The sequence below is a fragment of the Triturus cristatus genome, chromosome 2_2, assembly GCF_964204655.1.
Source record: "Triturus cristatus chromosome 2_2, aTriCri1.1, whole genome shotgun sequence".
NCBI lineage: Eukaryota > Metazoa > Chordata > Amphibia > Caudata > Salamandridae > Triturus > Triturus cristatus.
This window is the reverse complement of record NC_140582.1, coordinates 1,024,732,787-1,024,755,731: the sequence shown is the minus strand read 5'-3', so window position 1 is coordinate 1,024,755,731 and position 22,945 is coordinate 1,024,732,787. Positions and strand designations below refer to the sequence as shown.

General features: G+C 44.4%; 1 protein-coding gene across 1 annotated transcript in view; it reads right to left on the bottom strand.

Moving 5' to 3' along the window:
* CPZ (carboxypeptidase Z) overlaps positions 1–22,945 on the bottom strand; it is a 297,018-nt gene that overhangs the window by 85,269 nt on the left and 188,804 nt on the right. The window contains exons 3-4 of the mRNA XM_085642486.1: positions 9,334–9,708; positions 3,146–3,361 (exon numbers count right to left, since the gene is read on the bottom strand). Coding sequence (XP_085498612.1) covers positions 3,146–3,361; positions 9,334–9,708 — 591 coding nt within the window. The remainder of the gene's footprint in view (positions 1–3,145; positions 3,362–9,333; positions 9,709–22,945) is intronic.

Below are 22,945 nucleotides of genomic sequence, written 5' to 3'. Positions count from 1 at the left end.
CCATATGGCCCTGGTATCCTTGGACTAGGGTGGGGAGGTGACCCAGGGGAGGGTCATAGTTAACCCCAGATGCCCATAGACTGCATTCTGGGGAATGAGTTGCACTTGGTGTCAGGAGAGGGGCAGCCGCCAAGGGCACCCTGACAGATCCTTTTTCTGGGAGTACCACTCTCAGGGGTAGAGTATGCGATCCTAGATAGATGGGCAGGGTGAGGGAGGACTCAGGGTACAGACCGTGGGTTGATTGGCTAGTGTCAGGATACCACCCCTGAACAGGTGGGAGGTAGGGTGCAAAGCAACTGGGGCTACTGCCCCCTCCCCACTATGAAGCACATCAGAGGTTAGAAAAATCTCAGGAACTCATAAGGAACTTCTTTCCAGCCCCAAGGCTGGAAGAGAGGCCTACCTCAAATCCTTGCTTAGGGCCTCTACCTAGCAGTGGATGGCCCAGGGCCTGGCTCCTGACATTAAAGGCTGTCAGTGGCCTCTGTTGTTTGCTGTCCTTATGAATAGTTTTTTCCTTGGATTGGGGACAGAAGTCTGATCCACGGGGTGGAATGGGCCACCACACATTGTTTGCCATGGTGGTACTATCTGCCTACTGGGATGCATCCGTGGAAAAGTTAAGGATGGGTGCTTCACAGATGGGGTCAGCAGATGAGGAGAATGGCTCCCCATGGGTCAGTTCAGTGGCTCAGGAGACAGAGTGAAACTGAATCCAGACAGGCATAGAACTGACCCTGCAGTGGAGGACCATTGTCTACATTCTAACGCCAAAGCAGGGAAGTCTATCAAGGTATTGATTAATCTCCCCTTGCTTTAGGCTGGAGGAGGGTGGTGTTGAAAATGCCCTTTTGGTGGGGTCATCCCCAAACCTTTTGCCTTCCGCTCCTACTTTTTATTGAATTTGGTTTTGTTTTCATTGTTCTAAGGAAAATTACCATCATCTTGTCAGTGTTTCCCAGTTGCTCTGTATGTAATCTCTATCTCTGTTGTATTTTCAATGGAGACGTTATTTTGGAACTTCAAGAACCCTGTATATAGGTACTCCTGGTCTTCAGTTGCTTGTTGAACATTTTTAGAACATATTATCTCAAGAAGTTATTTATTCATTAGTTGATTATGCTGTACCAATTTACAAAAAGACCTGATTTTTCAAAGCACTTATGCAGATTATAGGAACCTGCTGTAACATATCCCATAGAAGCCAAAAGCATTGTTTGTTTAAGTATTTCTGAGATGCTCTGAGAAACCAACGCTTCCTTTCCAGTCTTGGACTGTTTGTTGCCTTCACATACTATATTAACATGCTAATTTAGCTATATTCGTCAGGTATTTATACCCTTTCAGTAAGGGACGGTATTGTGTTTTCACATCCTTGAGCCACATCATATGGACATAGATCTGATATTTTATGTAATTTACATATTATGACATTGCACGAACTACGCAAATTGCATGAGCACATCAGAACATTTCTCAAAAGAGTTGTAATGATAGAAACTTAGTCCCTCTTTCAGCTCAATCACACTTACATGACATGGTCAGTGACTATGTAGAAAATATGTGCTGTGTGTTTATTTTTGTTATGGGCTTAGCGTTCTGCATTCCTTCTCCATAGTTGCTAACGTTGACTCTGGCAGTTGAGCTTGGAACCACTGCAGAGAGACCTGCAGGATGTGGGCTCCTTGTTTGAGAATAAAGAAGTCTTCTTTCATAATCCCTGGAGTTTCCTCTTTCTCAATCTTGGAAAGCACCACTTCATGTGTACATTTAGGTTGCCTGAATTATTTCTCTGTTCCTTAGACCTGTCCTACAAAAATGTCAAATACATAATTTTAATAGAAAAAAATAAGTTGCATGTTATATGGAAAAACTCATGAACTGATAACTGTTCAGCAAATCTTGACTATCAACTCAGTCTCCTGCTCGTGACGCATGGACATCTTTATGCTCTTGGTTCAGCCTCTGGATTTCAGGTGAGCCAAAATATTCCATGCAGAACGCTGCACTTTACTTAAATTTGTGACCACTATGTGATGATTTATTGAACAGCTGCGTTCCCAGGAGGAGTTTGACTATTAACTTTCATATAAAAACATCACAGGTGTTTCTTGAATGGGGTAAATAACTTGAGCAAAACTGTAGAATTTGAAATATCCATCTATTGAAAGGAGTGGAAGGAGTTTGAGAAAAGGGCTACTGAAGACTGCAATGATAGATGTGAGATGACGAGAAACAGAGAGACTAAAGTTAATATAAAAGTTCAGGATAAAGTATGTGCCAGATATTCAAAAGGCATCTGGGAAAAGCACTGAGGGGGAGATTTATCAAAAAAACACACCTTGCTGCACTGCATTGCGTGACAGGTAGAGGGCAGGAATGTGCTATATTTAGCATGATATAGCTGCCTCATGCCAATGTATGCACCCTTGCACCATTGTGCAAGTGCACCTGCGCTGCAGGCTGAAATGTTTTTGAGCAGGTAGAGACACGTCCTCTGAAGATTTTTCCTCTTTCTATGTGTGATGCAAAATACAGCACATATCGAAATAGGAAAAAACAAGAAGAAATGAACATATTTCACCTCGCTACACCTCCCCAGGGAAGGCGTAGCATTTTGACAAATTCACAGGTCTATTTCCCAGGTCTAATTCACAAAGTAAATCTGGGAATGTGCCAAAATCCTTGGGTGGGTGCATGGGAACACCCACTCTCCACCCATGTTATGCCTCCCCGAGGCAGAGTAAAGTAAGGCAGCAACTTGGGCTTGCTTGAGTTACTCCATATTTACCTGGCAACTCAGGGATGTGCAAAATGGCCTTGCATGGCTTGGCAAATTTCATTCTAGGTTTTACGTCACCCTGTGTCCCCTTGCCTGGCACAGGGCACCGTAAAACCTTTGATAAATCTGTCCCTGTGCGACTATAAAAACCTTTCTCCTTGTTGAGGTACAATTTAATTGACATAAAAGGTAAAGAAGTGACTTCAAATATTTTATGATACTTTCCTTATCCTTAGACACTAAAACTTCTGCTTAGTTGTTTTGTAACTACTCATAAAAAGTATATTATAAAACTAGCTTTATCAAAAGCAAAAGAAAGTTTGAAAATAGTTCCCAGTTGTATCAACCGTATCTACTTACGAAGTTCGTGTTGACCAGGGTTGCTTGAAAACTCAATCACAAGCAGTTCTTTGCCTTCAAAGCTGCGTCCAATGCTGTAGGTTGTTGAGATGTGGGAGCATCTTGCTGCTGTCTTCTTTAGAACTGTGACCATCTGGTTGTAGGAATGGTGGGTGAAATGTATGAATGTACTCGGCATTGCAGGAATGCTCTCTTCTACATTAATTTCTGCATTTCCTGTATTGAGAAAAATAAAAATGAACACCTTAGCATCTAGGAGCTGGCAAATATAGTTAACTTCTATTAATCAATTAGTATGGTTCTTCTTAAGATAAAATATCATTAAAATAAAGTATGGGAATTAAGACAATCTGGTTAAGAAACAAATTTAAAATCTAAAATTGCAATAATTCATGTATATGTTTACTTTAATCGATTATTGAAGCACCTGACATATCATCTTGAGGTGCCATCAAGGCATTAGCAGAAAAAAACATTTTAAGTGGCTCACCTTCAGTTAATTGTACTACACTACAGGTACAACCTGTCATCTAGGGTACCACGTGATGGTGGAAGGGGTATAATAACAACAAAATCATGTTGGTTGTCCTAGTGCACCCTGCTGAGTGTCATGTCTTGCTTCATTCACATATTTCATGGGCTAGTGGAGGGGGGGACAGGACCCTTGTCTTCATGATGCTTGTCCTAATGTACCATATGGGTGTCAACTGATGCTCGATGCTCAGTCACATATCTTAGGGGCGGAGGAGTAGTCTTTCACATATCTCAAGGTGGTTTAGGAGATTGGGTAGGTGTAGAAGTCTTGCTTGGACAAGATGCCCTACACAGAAACGTGGAAGACCTCAAAAATTGTTAGAAGAGGGACATCGCCTACGTATGGGCCAGTGCGAGGGGGCAGGGGATCAAATATACAGGCCGATATCTGAGGTCTCTTTGCTGAGGTGGCAGGTGTGCCACTAGACCAGATCAAACTGGACAGGGTCCACTAAGTAGGCCAACACTGCAACAAGGGTTTGAACAGACCAAGAGACATCTTGGTGAAGTCCCCGAACTTTCAGTGTAAGGAGACAATGCTCAAAGCAGCCAGAGTATGTGATCAAATTACATACAATGGGCACACCTGCTCCCTCTTTCAAGACATGGCCTCAGCCACCCTACAGCGAATGTAACAACTGAAGCCTCTCATTTGAGACAATCCAAAATTAGATATTAACTGCACTTTCCCTTTGGCAATGCCTCTGAAAAAGACAATAATCAGCAGCATAGACAATGGGCATCGTTCAGGAGATGGATTTGGCACAGAAACACATTAAGAATGGGCCCGATTAAACATGGACAGGAGATGGATAATGCCATGGCAAACCCAGTGTCCCAGAGTGGACAGGGGCCCTAAGTGAGATAAACATCTACTGAGACTGGGAACGCAGCCTCCCAGCGGACTTGCAGAGGAGAAGGTACGCCATGTCACATGGATCTTGAGAATCAACAATAAGTTATATACAGTTTAAAAGTTATTGATGGAGGAGAAGGGAGAAAGGATAGGGATGGTCCCAGGGGCCACGAAACACAATTTAATGCTACATCTCTCATCTCGGGAGGATAACACGACTACACAATGCACACATATAGACCACAATCCATCGATAACACTTTCTTACCAGAGAACAATAGGTACCCCTACTATCAAGGAATTAAACACCCATGGTTAAGAGTTCCTCACTGTCATGGTCTGTAGGGGAACCCGCGAGGGTTGCTCACTTTCCCCCTACTCTTTCTCCTTGCAATGGAACCCTGGGCCTCTTCTCAAAGCCAATCGATTCCCAGCATGCGTATCCCCACGCTAGGTGGTCCATCTACGCTTTATACGCAGATTACATCTTACTCATCATGATTGCCCTGCGCACCTCCATCCCCATGTCCCCATGGTACTAGAACGTATTGACAGCTTTGCATCAATTTCTGGTTACAGAGTGAACTGGGGGAAGAGCAAGGCCCTGCCGCTGTCAAGGGTCACTCCATGTGCTGCCATTGCCAGTGGAAGACCCGCCTCTGGTACTTGGGTTTCCTTGTCAACAGGGGCCTGGAACATATGATGGTGAACAGTCTGAGCCCCCTAATGGAACGCATGTGTATGGATTTGGCAAAGTGGTCCCATCTGAACCATTCTCTATGGGGCTGAACGCAAGTGGTGAAAATGGTTACCCTCTCCCGGTATATTTATGTGCTGAAGACACACTGATGATGGACGGAATGCAGAGAAAATCAAACATTCTATCCAGTGAATAGATCTGGGTTAAATCCATCATTCTTTTGCTCACCATACCACCCCAGTTTAGATCCAGCCATTTGCAAATCAGTCTTGACCCTGTGCCTCATGGTAGCCGTCCACACCGAACTGCCAAGTCAGGTCCTACCTTAACCAGAACCAACCATTCTGGGACCGATTTCAGGGCATCACCCCATATCAGCCAGGCTATCATGAATCCAGAGGCACAGTGAGCCTGGGACCCACATCTGGGCATACCCGGCGCACTTAGGACAAGAAAGTAAAAGACACACAGATGATGGACAGAATTCAGAGCAAATTAAACATTCTCCCCCAGTCAGCAGAGGTGTGTTAAATCCATCGTTCTTTGGCTCACCAAGCCACCCCAGTTAAGACCCAGCCATATGTAAATCAGTCTTGACCCTGTGCCTCATGCGAACAGTCCAGACTGGACTGCCAAGCCAGGTCCTCCCTGGACTGGAAAAAGTCATCCTGGTACTGATTTTGGGCATCACCCTTCATCAGCCAGGCTAGCTTGAATCCAGTGGCACAGTGAGCAGGGGACCCACGTCTGGGCATACCCGGCGCGCTTAGGGCAAGAATGCAAAAGACACACAGATGATGGAAGGAATGCAGAGCAAATCAAACATTCTCCCCAAATCAGCAGATCTGTGTTAAATCCATTGTTCTTTTCCTCACCGTGCTAACCCAGTTTAGACCCAGCAATATGCAAATCAGTCTTGACCCTGTGCTGGGTTCAAACTGGAATGGCATGGGGAGCAATGGGTTCAAACTGGAATGGCATGGGGAGCAAGGTCAAGACTGCTTTGCATATGGCTGGGTTCAAACTGGAATGGCATGAGGAGCAAAAATAACGATGGATGTAGGCCCAGATCTCTGTACTGGGGCTGGTTTCAAACTGGAATGGCATGGGGAGCAAAAAAACGATGGATTTAGGTTCAGATCTCTGTACTGGGGTGAATGTATGACATTGTTCTGCATTCTGTCCATCATTTGTTCTTTTTGCCTTCTTCCCCCCGAGTGGGACGGGTATGCCCAGATGTGGGTCCCATGCTCTCCATGCCACTGGAGTCAAGCTATCCTGGCTGATGAAGGGTGAAACCCCGAAACCGGTCCTAGGATGCTTGGTTCCAGTCCAGGGAGGACTTGGCCTGGCAGTTCGGGCTGGACTGTTTCCATTAAGTGCAGGGTCAAGACTGATTTGCATATGGCTGAGTTCAATCTGGAATGGCATGGGACGCAAAAAAACGATGGATTTTGACCCAGATCTCCGTACTGAGGTGAATGTATGGCATTGTTCTGCATTCTGTCCATCAATTGTTCTTTTTGCATTTGTCACCCCAAGTGGGTTGGGTATGCACAGACGTGGGTCCCATGCTCTCCATGCCATTGGAGTCAAGCTATCCTGGCTGATGAGGGGTGAAACCCCGAAACGGGTACTAGGATGCTTGTTTCCAGTTCTAGGGAGGACTTGGCCTGGCATTTCGGACTGGACTGTTCCCATTGGGTGCAGGGTCAAGACTGATTTGCTGGGAAATTGGAATGGCACGGGGAACAAAAAAACACAATGGATTTAGGCCCAGATCTCTGTACTGGGGTGAATGTATGACATTGTTCTGCATTCTGTCCATCAACGGTTCTTTTTGCAGTATTCAGAAGGCAGCACAAATAGAAGTAGCAAATCGCCATTATTGATTGTTTATGTGCAGGAAGGGACATCTAACTGCACCTAAACAATCATCCCTGAAATGCAGGCACCCTTGCACTATGACACAAGGGTTTTTGTGTTGGCGCTAGGCAGCTACTTTCAGCCCAGCATAAGGTAAAATATGGGTGAGCTGTATTCTCTTAAATACGGTGCAACCCTGCGTTTTTTAAATGACGCAGCGTGGCACTGGAAAATGTACCACAGCGCTGCACCATTTTCTTGTACATATGCCCCACAATATCAAGGATCTTGACTTTTTTACATTTGTAGGGAGCAGTATGGAAGATTTTGTGCTATGTACTAACATATCCCGACCAAAAAACACACTGTCAAGAAGTGCTTTCTCCATAAATGCCCCATAGGGCTGACCACCCTTCCTGAAGGGGAAGGGAAATGGCTAGATCGAGGGCCTTAGGGGAGGCCACCCCAGGGAACAGAGGCCGGGCTGGTTATCAGGGCTGGCTCCAGGGTGGTGTGATCGGTGCCACTGAACCGGGCGCTGGCTTGGGTTGGGGGCGTCATTTTTGCAAGTATATTCTCATTCTAAAAGCACCTGCTGACGCTTTCCTGGCCTTCAGCAATTATCAGGCATCAATTAAAATGTCAAGATAACTTCCGTGATTATTTGTCTTCCTGGAAAGAGACTGGAGGTTTTGACTCATCCTAAGGTAGTGCAGAGGGTTAAAATGCCTTCTGCTAAGAACGTGTACCATGCAGATAACAAAGTGCATATAATGGAAATAGGTCAGTGTTTTACTGCTTCTGTAAGAGAGCTCCTTTTGTTATGTGTTGTTTATAAGTCAAAATCCTAACATAGAACATTGAGCTATTACCTGTCATCAGAGAGCTAATAGCAAACTGCAAGGTATATGTTAGCGCTATATGTTTTTTTGCCGAGTCTTTAATTATCCTAATCTTGCCAACAGGGTGTATTTGGGAAGAAAACAATTCTTATTATTAAAGAGAACCCCTGACAATGATGTTATGTTTTAAATTCTGAATGTGTGCTTTTCCAGCATAAGGACTCTTAAACTATATTGCCTACCAGAATCGATGATATGTCACTACTACACCTTGTAGTCCTGTCTGATGTAGCATTTCCTATTCACTGATTTACACACATGATTGCAGCCGTGGTCGGTAGTAGGAGTAACTGCAGGGCGGTGACGTGGAGAGGGGGAGGGGCAGGGTGGGTGGTAGTAAACTAAGGATTACGGAGGTTTACAGGTAAGTTAACATATAAATTAATAAAATGAATTTCGTTGCGTGCACTGCATCCCCAAATGCGATGCAGTGCACGCAACGAAATTCGTTTTATTCATTTATATGTTAATTTACCTGTAAACCTCCGTAATCCATAGTTTACTACCCCCCACCCTGCCCCCCCCCTCCCCACGTCACCGCCCTGCAGTTACTCCTACTACCGACCGCGGCTGCATGATTGTCTCTGTGCAAAGTGTGTGTGATGTTTAGTGCTCTGACACCTTACACGGGTATGAGTGTTGCTATAAAACTAAATTAATCTGAGAGACAGTGGTTATGGAGACTTGAGGGGCACTGTTAAAGGGTGCTAGTGAAGGAATTCATGGCAGAGGTGGTTACTGGGTGGGCACCAACAAACATGTCGCACAGGGCGCCACCAGTGTTATAGCCAGCCCTGCTGGTAATGGAGGGAGTAAAAAACAAAAATGTATGGAATCTACTTGATTTTACAAGCAGGACTCCTGGTCCTGATAAGTCATGAATTAGGGGCCCGATTCACAGAACTAACTTAAGACAAAATCCTAAACTTACTACCATTTACTCAATTTGATATTCACAGAATGCACTTACTCATTTTGGTATTCACAGAAGGCACTTACTCATCAATGAGTAAGTGCCTTCTGTGAATACAAAATGAGTAAGCGCCTTCTGTGAATACCAAAATGAGTAAGCGCCTTCTGTGAATACCAAAATGAGTAAGCGCCTTCTGTGGATACCAAAATGAGTAAGCGCCTTCTGTGAATACCAAAATGAGTAAGCGCCTTCTGTGGATACCAAAATGAGTAAGTGCCTTCTGTAAATACCAAAATGGTAGTAAGTTTAGGATTTTCTCTTAAATTAGTTCTCTGAATCGGGCTCTCAGAGCATAACGTGGGCCTCCTGGGGGCGGGAGGATATTTACCCCAGGATGCAGGCCAGAGACTAACTTACCTCTGAGCTTGTCCAGTGGGTTGCTGCAGCCTTCCTCTTCACCCACGAAGAAGCGATCACAGTCCAGGAAGTAAGGCCAGGCCATGTCAATGGCGTCAAAGGCAGAAAGGCAGCTTTTCCTCAAAGCTTCGCACACGCGTCTGCAGGGCTTCAAGACTTTGCCCTTCTCACACCGAGGAGCCAGGATGGAGCAGCCCACCAGCCTGATGTCGGGGTTGCATTCCCCTCCGAGCAGAGTGTCGATGACGCTGAGCAAAATGTATTCGGAACTGAACTCGATCTCTTCTCTCGTCTTCTGATTCAACAGGTTCGGCAGCGCTGTCTTTGAGTAGGGGAGATCCTCGCAGTACCCCAGGGAGAGGTCAAGGCAGGTCGCTTTAAGAAGGAAATAGACAAAAGGTGGGTGATACTGGCAAATATTAATTCATTTACAAGACAACTTTACAGTAAAGTATACGCAATTCTAATACGGCAACATTTCAAAATGGTGAGCACTTTTAGAGAATTTGACTTTATTGCATTTATGACTTTTCTGCATTCATGCAATTTACAAATTTGCTTTTTATTTAATGTAATTTTTTTACAGTGAACCTTTTAGCATTACATTATAAAATGTAAACTATGTCGTTAATGCAAAAAGGAGTGTGCAATTGTCGTATGCGATATCTATGCCAACCCGTGCAGTACTAGCTGATATGTTCTAACTGGGAAATGTTTGTTTCAGTTCAAACATCTTAATTGCTGAGGTTACTATCATGCACGTCTAGCACATGCAAACATGTTTTTAAGGGGCGGAAATACTAATGTAACCTCCGGCTGGCTGAGAGGTTGCGCAAGCTCGTTGCAGAACAAAACACTGGGGTAAGGCAGCACGCGAAATAACAGCGAGAACCGGTGTGGCAATACTAAGAAAATATTTTAATTGCAATCAGTTGGAGATTAAGTATGCAGGAAAAAAGAAAAAGGAGACACACATGCAAAATGACACATGTCAAATATCTGCGTTAATAACTACAGAATGTATTTACTCTTCCAATTTTCGTAGGCAGAGTCCCACCATACATAGCACTCCTGATTTTCACAGGGCAGATGGACCTCTGCTACGGCTCGATGTATGGTTTCATTTATTTAACATTTTTACCTCCAATATGTTTATATTGATTACTGAAAAACTAGTAGTGAATTTGAGGTTATAGGAATGTCACTGACAGTGGTCTCTGTACTATGCCTAGAGCATGGGCATCAAGTCATCACAACACTTGAAGGAAAGTAGCATTATGGACCCTTTGCTGATCTCAAATCTGCTTTTGATACAGTACCGCGCAATGCTTAACGGACCGGTATAATCGAGATGGACCTACCATCCCCACAACTGAAATTAGTAATTCAATCACATTCTGGAAACTTTGCTAGAGTAAGGCGGGGACCCAATGGTGAAATAACACAACTTATTGCACTAAACTGTGGGGTATATTCACAAGAACCTGTGCTAAACATCTCCAAAAAATGTTAACGCAACTATACACATCGCAGCCTGTCGCGGGAAAATAACCCTGTGTCAACGTGGAATTCACAACACGGCGGTACCATGCGATAGTCCGCCCAAAATGCGGCTAATGTCCGCGATACAACCATCTCCACGGAGATAAAAACACTAACTGCAACGCGAAAAAACATGCGATGGGCCAAGGCGCGATGAGGAAATCAGCAATAAGCAGCGCCAGGCCTGCAATACACACAAGGCAGGCAGGAAAAATCACTATAAAAGTTGAAAAAACACACAAACACAAACTGACCAACAGCCAAGCACAACGGAGGCAACCCGAGCTAGCAGAAAACCCCACAAGCCCCATTGGCAACTAAACATTGTACATGGCAGGCCATCTTGGACAGGGTGAATGCAGTCTGAGAGCGGAGGAGGGTAATGGAAGAAACCCGGAACATCCGGAATGATGCGAAAGGCACAAACAAGCAGAAACACGCATACAGCAACAAGGAAGCAATGCACATCGGAGGTGGGAGTCCCGCGCCACATCAGGAGCTGGATGACATGGAGGAAATGGTGTCCACCACATCAGTCTGGAGATTGTGGCAGGACTCGGGGACCGGAAACTGCCCCAAAAAACAGACACAACAGCAACAGGGAGAGTAACCAGCAGGGACTGGGGGGACGGGGGGAGATGGGCACAATGGCACACATGCACAACCAAGAATAGCTCAACTGCAGACAAACCATGCCCAAGAGTAACAATACCAACCAGGAGCACAAGTCACACAACCTGGCAATATCACACCACTGAACAAGCACAGAAGTGAAAACCACACTGATGTACATAGGGCGGTTGTGCGTGTGGTGGAACGTCTGCAACCATGGGAATCATGGATGATATGCCCAGCACTTTGCACATGAGCAGACTCACTGTGTGTCACGTTGCCACACAGCTGCTCCTCCCTGCCACGAGCCCCCACACTTGTGTGTGTTGCGCAGTTGCATCAAGTGCACTCCTATGGGACACCATTCTAGTACCTGTCCGCGCATGTCCAGCGCCATGCCAACAACACCGTGACACTGCCTTCAAAAGTGTGTGCCCACTTGGGTGTAGGCCAATGGTCCGGACAGGGCGGACACAGGTGTACAGCCCATGGCTGGTTGTGATCACGCTGCTAATGAAGCCAGGCAACTGACTCATGCGTCCGCAGGACTGATACACAAAACACGTGGCATGCATGTGCCAAGACCACGAGCGCTCCTACATGTCTCCGTACCTGCTGTCCCGCCCTGCATTTCACTTAAAAACTTGTAGATTTTTGTACATTTCTGTATATAGAGAGTGTATATATATATATAGATTATTATACATTTTGTATATGTTTGTTTATATTATAGACATGGTTCCCGGAGATTTCCCCTTATATACCCTAGTCCTGATGAGGCCCCCAAGCAAGTTGGGCTGAAACGCGTCGACTATTTTTGACTACAAAGAGCCCCGAAGGAATCTAAATTATTGTTTAAATTGTGATATATGTAGCACTAAGAAATTATGTTTAGAGGTGTGAGCTTCAATACCTTTCAGCACTACATAATGGGGCTACTTTGACGAATGGAATGTTCACGATAGAAGTGTCTACATCCATTATTTGCTTTAGGGGAATAAGGATTGGATTTAATTTTCTTTGAAGCTTGTTGCCTTTTTTTGAGCAAAATATCCATGTTCATTTATCGAACGATGTGTTTGTGAATCTTTATTCATTTAAATGTTTATAAAAGAGATTTATCAAATGACACTGTGCCCAGACAATGATATCAACACTAGACGATTTACTCATATTGGTAATTAACTTACCGTGAAGGATAATTTGTGGTTTCCTTCATTTTGTAAGAGAAATATTTTTCTGATTTGTTCCTTCGCATCACTTTGTTCTTTGTTATATTGTCTTACCCAGATGCGTTTGGAATATTGGGTTTCCCCCTTGTTTATACATTGTCCCGCCCTCCTGGTGCATGCCACATTGCAACATCGCCTACTGTGGCCCTGGTGGCGACAACACCCCGTCACAGAGACACTTACCGCACTTCCTGCCCAGGGCCAGGTCCGAGCCACACCCTGCTCCCCCTGCAGAACCAGCACATACTGCTTGTGCATTCAGGGGGGTAGGTGTGGGGCTACATGTCCAGGGTCACTGCCAACACTGAGGTGACATGGCAACGTCCGCTGAAGACAGCATACTGTGATGTTGCATCATGCTGACACAATGAACACACGGACACAGTTGCTCAGATGGTGTGAATGGCTACGGGCACGGCCACATTTATTAGCAGGCACACTTACCGAGTGTCACCATTGTTGCATGTGTGTGGGTGTGTGCACACCAGCCGGCAAGGGCTGCCTGGTGCAGTCAGAAATCGACAACAGTGTACATCGTAAAGGACACAACCATTCAACCATAAAGGCCCCATGACTTGTGCTGCACAGAGCTAGTAGCCCTGGATGCACAGCATCTTGCACAGGCCTGCCGCCACGGGCCGCTGACTTGCGGGGCACTGGGGCAGGGTTACGAGTGCAGAGCAGGTTCCCGAGATGACAAAGGGCCTTGTCGCGGAGTGTCTCAGTGGACAGTGGAAGGTGTACCCCCAGGGCATGATGCAGAGGGCAGGCCCACGCTGAAACATTCACTATGGTGGAGATGAATGGAACAGACACGTCGGACACCAAGTCCGTTCCAGCCAGATGAAGATGCAGGAAACCACTAGGCCATGAGCTCTGACGCCACCAGGGTCCAACCAGATGGTGTCCATGACTCATTGCTCACAGAGTTAGTGGCACCAGTGCTGTTAGGGGGTGCCACCGGGGATGAGGCATGTCCAATGATGTGGACTCCTCCACATCTCACCCAAGACACCGTTCCACATGTGTGACCTACTGGACCGCAGTGTAGGTCTGAGGCAGCGGTCAGAACGGGCCATTCACCAAGTGTGGCCAGCTTAGGTTGGATGGCCCTACCGGCCTGCGTTGTACAGGCTCAGTGGCACCACGGGACGCAGACTTGCGGGGAACAGGGTTGATGGCACCAGGTCAGTTGTTGATAGTGTTCGATCACCTCCGTGACTCTGATCCGGCTTCCGTCCGGACTGAGCCGCATCTTCCACTTACTCCTCTCTGTGCATTCACTGGTGTGAACTCGGCCATCCATGATTCACGACTATGTGCTGGATGTGGGACCTAGTGGTCCGCAGGGTGGGGCTGAGTCCTCATCTACATGTCGTCGGCTTGCGTTGAACAGGGTTAGTGGCATCACGTGTCGCCGGCTTGCGTTGAACAGGGTTAGTGGCACCACATGTCGCCGGCTTGCGTTGAACAGGGTTAGTGGCATCACTTGTCGCAGGCCTGCGATATGGAATTATGCCTCACTGATCGAAGGGAGTCTGGTGCTGTGGCCGCAGCCACGGACTTGGGCTCACTGCCATTCAGGACTTAGGACACAGTTCCACATGTGGGACCTACTGGGCCGAAGGGGGCGCCGGTGGAGTATGTCAATGAGGAGGGAGTAATGTGGGCCATCATCGGGGGGGGCCAACGATGGGCTGCGGAGGATGTGGGACTGGTGCTTGGAGCTTGCACCGGTGTCTGCCTTTACATGTGTGCCATCCTGGGAGCTCTGGGTGATGATGGACTGTTGGGAGATGTGGGTTTCATGCACTCTGCCTGGGGAGTTGTCCACGATATTGTTGAGGAGTCCCGTTCAGACCACTATTGCCTGCACATTCATTGTATGCATGTGCTTTCTGTTGTGGTAGTTGTGTGCAGTGTGGGCAGGGGGCACGAGGGGTACATGTGTGCAGTTGATTGTCCCTGACACATGTGGGAATCCAGCTATGGTATAAGGGCCTTGCTTAGTCTCCAGCTGCTCCTGTGCAGTCTGGGTGACGTGGGGTGCTGGGGTGCTGGGGTGCCAGGCTGAGGTTGGCATCCACGACAGGTGTGATGACCTTGGATGGGCTGGCTGTGTGACTCCTCTGACTCTGGCAGTTGTGGATTGGATGGTACCAGAGGTGGGCAGGTGCTGCGCAGAAGGCAGCTTTGTCTGCGGAGGGATTTTGGTTGTCCGCTGGGTTAGTGCCGTCAGCAGGTGGGGGATGTGGGTCAGGATGCGGGGAATGGTTGTCCTTTTGGGCCTGTAGTGGGCAATGTCCTCCTCTGGCATTGGGTCTGGGCGGCAGGTGCGTTTCAGGTGGGTCTGCTGTCTTTGTGTACGCTGCCTCTGTGGTGTTCCCGGGGGGGGGGGGGCGGACGGGTTCTGGGGTTGGTGGTGGGCCTGGGGTGGGTGCGGTGGGTGTTGTGGCCCTCATGGGTATCCGCGTTGCATGTTCAATGTCTCCATGGCATCTGTGGGTGTTCCGGTGTGGCTCTTGGCTGGGCTCCCTTTTATGCTGAGGGAGTCGTCCTGCTTAACACCAGCAAAAGGCAGGTGTTATTTCCCTGCTGCTACCGCGGCTAATCGCCTGTTTTTTGTTTGCATCACAGATCTGGCAGTTCGTTTTGAAAGTGGTGGTGTGTTTTTTTCGTGTGTTTTTGCACAGGAACGCCTACTCTGCATCTCATTCGGGATAGTTGGTGGTGTCCACCTTGGGGATACATTTTGGGGCAGTTATCGCGGGAATGCTGGTGTTGTCTGCAGTTTGCACAAGCTTGTGAATGCGATGTTAAATCTATCTCCACGATAAATCGGAGATAAGTCCTTGTGACTATACCACTGTGTGTTTGCCAATGGTGTACACTGACGTAGCTGCAAAAGGAATAGTTGCAGCTCTAGATAGTTGTTTAAATTATTCCCTACTTTGGCAGTTGTTAAAATAAGCACCTTACTTTTTGTACTCAGAATGCTAAAAATAGCTAAGGGGTCAGACTTGCGGTGGCGGTCCTGCGGCTGCCCTATTACGAGGTGGCCATTCAGAGCATCCACGGGTGTCCAATATGCAAGGCGGGACCGCCGCGGTCCGCTGATCATATTTTGAGTTTCCCCATCGCCAGCCTTTTCATGCCGGTGAGCCAACATGTGCCCCCTGCTTGCATGCACCCCAAGTTCCAGCATGGCATAGACGTCACAGTCCATGCCGTGCTGGAACCTCTTTTGTATTCCCATTGCGCTGCCTGTTTTAAAGGCACTGCCGTGGGAACGGCAAAAGAAAAGCCACCAGTCATGACCATAAATGCATGGCTTTGGCAAGTCTGCAATGGGGTTTCAAAATCTGTTGTCTGAATTATGTGAGCTTTGTAGGAAACGTGGTTTGTCTATCAATCTATCAAAGACAAAGTTTATGGTCTTTAAGCCTCTAAATGTTTTCAGCAACAACATTTAGTTTAGTAGATACTTGAAGGGTTTCTTGATTTTGATTATTTAGGTGTTAGGTGTGCACCAAATTGCTTCTGGAAGAGAAAAATAAATAAAAAGAGTAATGCTCTATTGGGTCACAGGGTGGGCGCTTCTTTCCATTTGCAAATTTTTCTCCAGTCATTAAGATATATAAGGCACAGGTACAGTCTGCACTCTGTATGTTCAGATCTATGAGGGTACCAAAACGTACAGAGGCTAAGTTAATTGAAACATTGATACATTTACCCTCTAGTACATCATCTACTCCTCTACAATTGGACCGAGCAATTTGATGTATCTGACATCCGGTTACATTGGCAAATCCTCTACTGGATCTTTGTGGAGTCACCCAGTAATAAATGTTCAAAGCCTGCCCTGGTTGAAATAATGGATATCCCAGTGTGCATAAACTTCCCTTGCTTGATTATATTACAACTGTGCTTGACTGCCAGTGTTTGTCCCACAATTGGACACATCAGGAGCAAATAGATTGGTCAACAAAATGTCAGTACAACAGCAGGGATGGTCTTTTGTTTCAACTGAAATGCATAAGAACGTCCGATCTGTGAGCACAACTGAAGTGTTCTTGGCTATTAAATGTAATCCTGAAATATATTTAAATGAGATTGAGCCCATGATTGCCAAGACGTTGTAAATATAATGCAGCCTACCTAGTTTAGTGTTAGCTGCATGTACTTCCAAATATTGATCTGATATACGTCAGAGTAAATTCTGACCATTCTGACCTTTGGTGGAAGAGTTTGATACATTTTTTATTGTTTTTTGTGTCTCTAACGGAAACTTAGGCTCTAATGGCTAATACCCTTTTTATAAAGAATAACTGTATTAATAATTACAAAATTGCATGGCGCACTGTAAATACTTCTAAATTGATGATGTATGCTGTTTCACGTTATATACAATTGGCATTGAAAAATGTAAAAAAGTATTTATTGGTTGCAAGATGATCAATATTCTAATATGTTTTACATGTTTTTTTTCCTTATTTGTTGTTGCCTTAAAATATTGGGTCGGATTCACAAAGGTAAACTTAGACGTTTGGTCTAAATTTAGACCAAACGTCTCAGTTTATGACTTTGGGAATTCATAAAGGGCATTTACAAGTTGTATCTTTACTACTCGTAAATGCCCTTTGAGAATTCCCAAAGTCGTATACTGAGACGTTTGGTCTAAGTTTAGACCAAACACCTACATTTATGTTTGTGAATTGGGCCCATTGTGCATAGCTGTGTTTTTGTCTCATGCAATTGTAATGCTTATTTTAGCTGTATTATTTATTACACGTTGAATGTAGTGTTTTCTGTGTATCCTAAAAAACGTAATTGATTGATTACTCTAAGATGCCTTTGTGATAGCCCCAAAAACGTTCCAGTCCCTGTTAGTAAAAGTGCAGAGAGCAAAGTAATTTCCATTTGGAGTAATTGTATGTGAACATTCTCATTTAATTCCCATTTTAGATGTTTTGAAGCCTACTGACAAAGGCATGTAAGAATACGTAAAAGTTTTACTACTTTGCATACTACAAACTGCCTTTACTTTCTCTCCATGTCACCGGCTTTGTGAGTGCTAGGAAGGTGGGTTGCAGATGCTGGTAACTCCTTGTTGTATCTTCTAACGGGTTCCATACATTGGGGCCCCATTGTAACTTCTAACAGAGTCCGTACATTAGAGGCCACTGTTTTTAATCAGAGTTATCCCTTCTTTGCTCATCAGTGGTCAAGACACAGGTGTTTGTGCACCATTCCTTCCTGTGGAAATGAGAAAGACTCTAGTGGACACTTGATGATGATGATGACGATTATGATGATGAAGCGACTTGTAAGGTGCACAGCTACTCCGAAGAGTGTCCCAGCGCCAAGAACAGGTCAGGAGAGAAAATTAATCTGGTCATTTCAAACCTGGATAAGTAGCCACGTTTTTAACCTCTTTTTAAACATTGTCACTTTGCTAACAGCGTGGAGTTCAAGAAGGAGTTAGCTCCAAGCTATGGATCCCAGGTGGACGAGAGACATTCCTCCAACTCTTGAACGCTGGATTCTGGGCGTCTGTGCTAAATATTTATTACTTAATCTCAGATTTCTTGCTGTTACATGAAAATTAAACCTAGTTCTGCAGTAGTCGGCACCAGTTCGATACAGGGCTCTATAAACAAGCAGCAAGGCCTTAAACAGCACTCTTTTCCTGACAGGAAGCCAGTGAAGAACATGCAGAAGTGGGGACATGTGCATTCTAACTGGCAAAATCAAAAGAAGGCGAGCTGCCGCATTTTAGACCACTTAAAGCTTCTCTAGCAGATACCCTGGCAGACCAAAGTAGAGCACATTACTATAGTCCAACCTCGAGGTTATCAAGGCCTGGATAACTGTCTTTTTTGCTGTGAAGGCCAGATAGTGAAGAAACCTTTTCTCGGACCTCAGTATACCAAAGCAAGTGCCCACCACATGCTTAATTTGTGGCCTGAAAGACGGGCAGTTGGGGGCGTGGCTAGCGTGCCAAACAAGATGGCCTCATAGCTGAAGAGCTCCGCTACGCCAATCCTGACAAGTTCTCAGTTCAGGAGGAATTCCTTCAGTGCTGGCAGCATGGGTGCTGGAATCCGATACCTTACATTGCATGAGCTTCCAAACAGCTTTTCATGCTGTTTTCATCATTTCTGGAGCATTTCTGATGGCGCCATTCAGCCCGCGTTTTGACGGCCGCCATTTTGTCTCTCTCCGCATTGAGCACATCGTACCTCAGAAAGTTACCTTCTGCGTCAGCTCATAGCCTGTATACTACTATTGGAGTCTTTATTTTTTGGGTAACTAATTTCTATTTTCTTGTTGTGGAAACAATGCTGTTAATCCTTTGACTTTCCTGGCACATATTGGAACCGTTTACTTCACTATGTTTCTAAGCAGCCACCATTTTGTCTCCTGCCTGCTTTTCTTTTTTCTATATGAGGTGAATACTTAACCTCTTCATGGTGGGTTTTCCTGACTTTTGGTCTCATATTGCGTATCATTGAAGGAGTCTCTCTGGAATTTGCAGGCTGCAGCCAATAATTAATTATTTTGCAGCTAATTCTTCATAGATTTGAATTATCACAAGAGTTTAGTGTCAACCACTGACTTCCATCACACTTTTTATGGGGAGGCTGAGGAATCCTAAGCTTACTGCGTCTTCCAAAGTTCCTACGTGTTCAGACTCGAATTCCAACGGTACTGAAATAGAGGACCTACCCTCTCAGAAATATGATAATTTTTTAGGCACCATACCAAAAGCGCAGTTCTCAAGTAAATGACCTGCAATCTCTACCAAAAGACTTAAAAAAAGATCCTCCTTTTCCAGAAAAATCCTCCCCGTGAGCCATGGATGTTATTCTTGAGGAGATCTGAGCTCTGAAACCCTTCATAGAGAAACTAATAAAACTTTAAAAATTTTGAACGATATATGGTCTTCTTTGGATTCTCGAGTGCTCATTGTGGAACAGCGAACAGAGTCTCTAGAAACTTCGTGCTCATGCATCTCATCTCTGGAGTCTTAAGTGTTTCTTCTTAAAAAACAGGCGGAAGACTTGGAAAACAGGAATCGTAGGAACAACCTCAGACTTTATAGTCTTCCTGAAAATATTGAAGGCTCCAATCCAACCGCCTTTTTTTCAATCCTTTTCGCCCAAGCTCCTGGATTTATCTGCTACTACTTCTCTCAATATTCGAAGGGCTCATAGGCTTGGACCGAAAATTTCTGTGAAACTTCGTGGCGTCATCATGCTTTTTCTGCAATACACCGACCTTCTTCAAGTCCTATCAGCCGTCAAGACCAAGAAACACATTTTTTGGGAAAGTCACCATCTCTTCTTTTCTCAAGATGTACCTAAAATCACAGCAGATCGTCGGAAAAAGTTTCTCGATCTTTGTCCTCAATTACGTTCAATCAACGCCAGATATGGTCTTCTGCATCCATGTCTCTTCAAGGTTACGTATAAAGACAAGACTACAACATTTGTTGACCCTGTGGCATTACAACAGTTGGAAAAACAGGAAGACAGCGTCAGCACAAGTCGAACAGAGCGGAAATGCCGCTCAACTACGCTGCAATTCTTCCTCTGAAGCCCCGAACGGAGCGCTCTGAAGGTAATAACCTTCCACTAGGAGTTTAGAGAACTTATATCTGAACTCCTCACCTGGATAGTGGGAAATACCCCTATCTAACATAACACCCTTAGGTCCTGAAGAAAGCTCACCTGACCCTACATGAGGAGCTGAAACATGTCGACCCACCCTTTGGACTGATTGTACAGTGGACACACTAACTGCCCTCTCTGTACAACTTCCTCCCATTTTATTCTTTTCCCGTGCACCAGACAACAATAACATTTTAGTCTAGGTAGCATGAGGGAATATCCCTTTTTAATCACACGGATTCACTACGCACGAGCACTTTATCCAATTTTTTATCTCTGATCACTACTGCAAATATCCAGTGGTTCCCTCCGGGTGGAGGTAGCACAACACTAAACCCAATGATGATGCTGTCACGTTATTTAGGCGGAGAATCAAGATATACCGCCACACGAACCATCTAAAAACGTGAATGAGGGTTTTTTAAGGAACAGTTGAAAAACCATTTAAACCCTGGATAACAGGTACAAGTGATCCTTTCTCTTTGATGACAATTACAACAGTTCCTTCATCTTCATGGAGCTAATACTATGGATACTTCGAGACCTGCATGACTATCATCTGTACCGCATGTTATGTAGATGTTTTTTCTTTTTTCTGGTTCTAAGTTTTTCTGTGATTATTGTTTTGCTTATATCTTTGTAATGCCTATATATTGTTGTCTCTCTATGGTTATTTCTTATTACTTTTCCTACTAATTTCTTTTATCTCACTCACAGGTGTTTTACTTCAATTTATTTTTGTTACCTCCTGATCCTCCTGTAACACTGAAGTTTTTGATTGTGGTCCTTTTGGATTCGGTGGAGCTTTGATGCTGTCGTTGTCATCTTCTGGTGTAGTCACTCCACAGTCGTGTTGTATTTGTAGGTATGTTGTTCAGTCGTCTTTGTATGAGATGTACTGTCTCTTTATTCTTTATCCTGTCCCTCTTTCTTTTTTGTTTCTTTCTACTCACCTTCCCTGCCCTTTCTTCTTTCTCTTGTTCTTTATCTTTCTTACTTACCTCTTCCATTTCCCCTGTTCTTTTTTCTAAAATAAGTCCCTTTTACTTTTCTTACATCTTACATACTTCTAAATTCTCCTTCCTAATACAACTGCTTTTTGTCCTTCATTTTGTTTCCTTCTACATATCCACAGTAAATTTAGCTTTGTTTCTCATAAGCATATTGTTTGGTCATAGTTTTCTCATTAAAGAACATTTCGGGTTACAACCTGGAATATTAAAGGATTAAATAATCCTAATAAAAAGGCAACAGGTGTTATCTCACCTGGCAAAGTTGATAACTGACATTGCTTTACTTCAGGAATCTCAAATTTCTGAAAATAATGCTTCCAAGTTAAAAAGTCACTGGGTGAGGCATGTGTTTAATTCTCCTGCCCTAGGTAAGAAAAATTGTGTTTTGATTTTATGTCACAAGAAATGAAATTTTTCTGTTGTTCATCAAGAAGCTGATGTTGAAGGTTGTTGGGTTATTGTTAAGCTGCATATAGTTAAGATTCCTATAGCTATTTTTAATGTATATGGTCCTACTTCGATTGATAAACTCCTCTGGTCTAATTTATCTGATAAATTGCTTACATTTGATGATGATTACGTTATATTTGGTGGTGATTGCAATCATATTCTCAATCCCATTCTCTATAGGCACTCTAATGTTAAGTTCACACCTTCTAAAAATGCAAGATCAATTTTTCTCCACAGTGTAGCGTAAAGCACTAGTTGATATTTGGAGACTTTGTCATCCTGTCCTTAGAGAATATAGTTTTTACTCTGCTGCCCACCATTCTGAATCCCGTATTAATTACCTTTTCTTAAGTAAACCCCAGTCCCAACATGCCATTCACTCTGAAATCGGTTCAATCAGACGACTCCCCTGTTTTTGTTGACATTGATTTGGTCCCTTTTTCTCCTTGCCCTGGAAGATAGGGTTTTAACAACACACTATTGCTTGACCCTAATTTTTGTCAGAAGTTTAATTCCTTTGCCTTGGAATTTTTCACCTGAGTCTCCTTTTGTGATGGTATGGGATTCCTTTAAAGCCGCTGCCAGAGGTTTTGTTATGAACTTCACAAAAGAAGAAGTCTTTAGAAGCTCAGTCCTCTCAGTTACTTAATAAAATTAAACAATTAGAATACACGTTGTATCATTCTAATAATGAGTCTGCTTTGAAAAATCTCATTGACGCCAAAACTACTTTTAATAAATTATCCACTGATGCACCTTCCATTTACCTACTAAAAAGTAGTTCTCACTATTATGGTGGCCAAAACAAGATGGCTAAACTATTTGGCTAACTATGTAAAAGTAAGAAAAGATAGAACTAAAATAGAATCTTTGCAAGGTCCTGCTAGCACCACTATCTATAAAGATAAGGATATCTTAAATGAATTTGTTTCCTCCTATAAAAACCTTTATACTCCTGAATCTTTACCAGATAACTCTGACCTTCTTTCCTATTTTCGATCCATTCCCTCTCCTTCATCTAATCACATTAATTTTGAACCTTTGGGAGCTGATATTCCCCTAGCAGATTCAGGCTGTTTCAGTACTACGT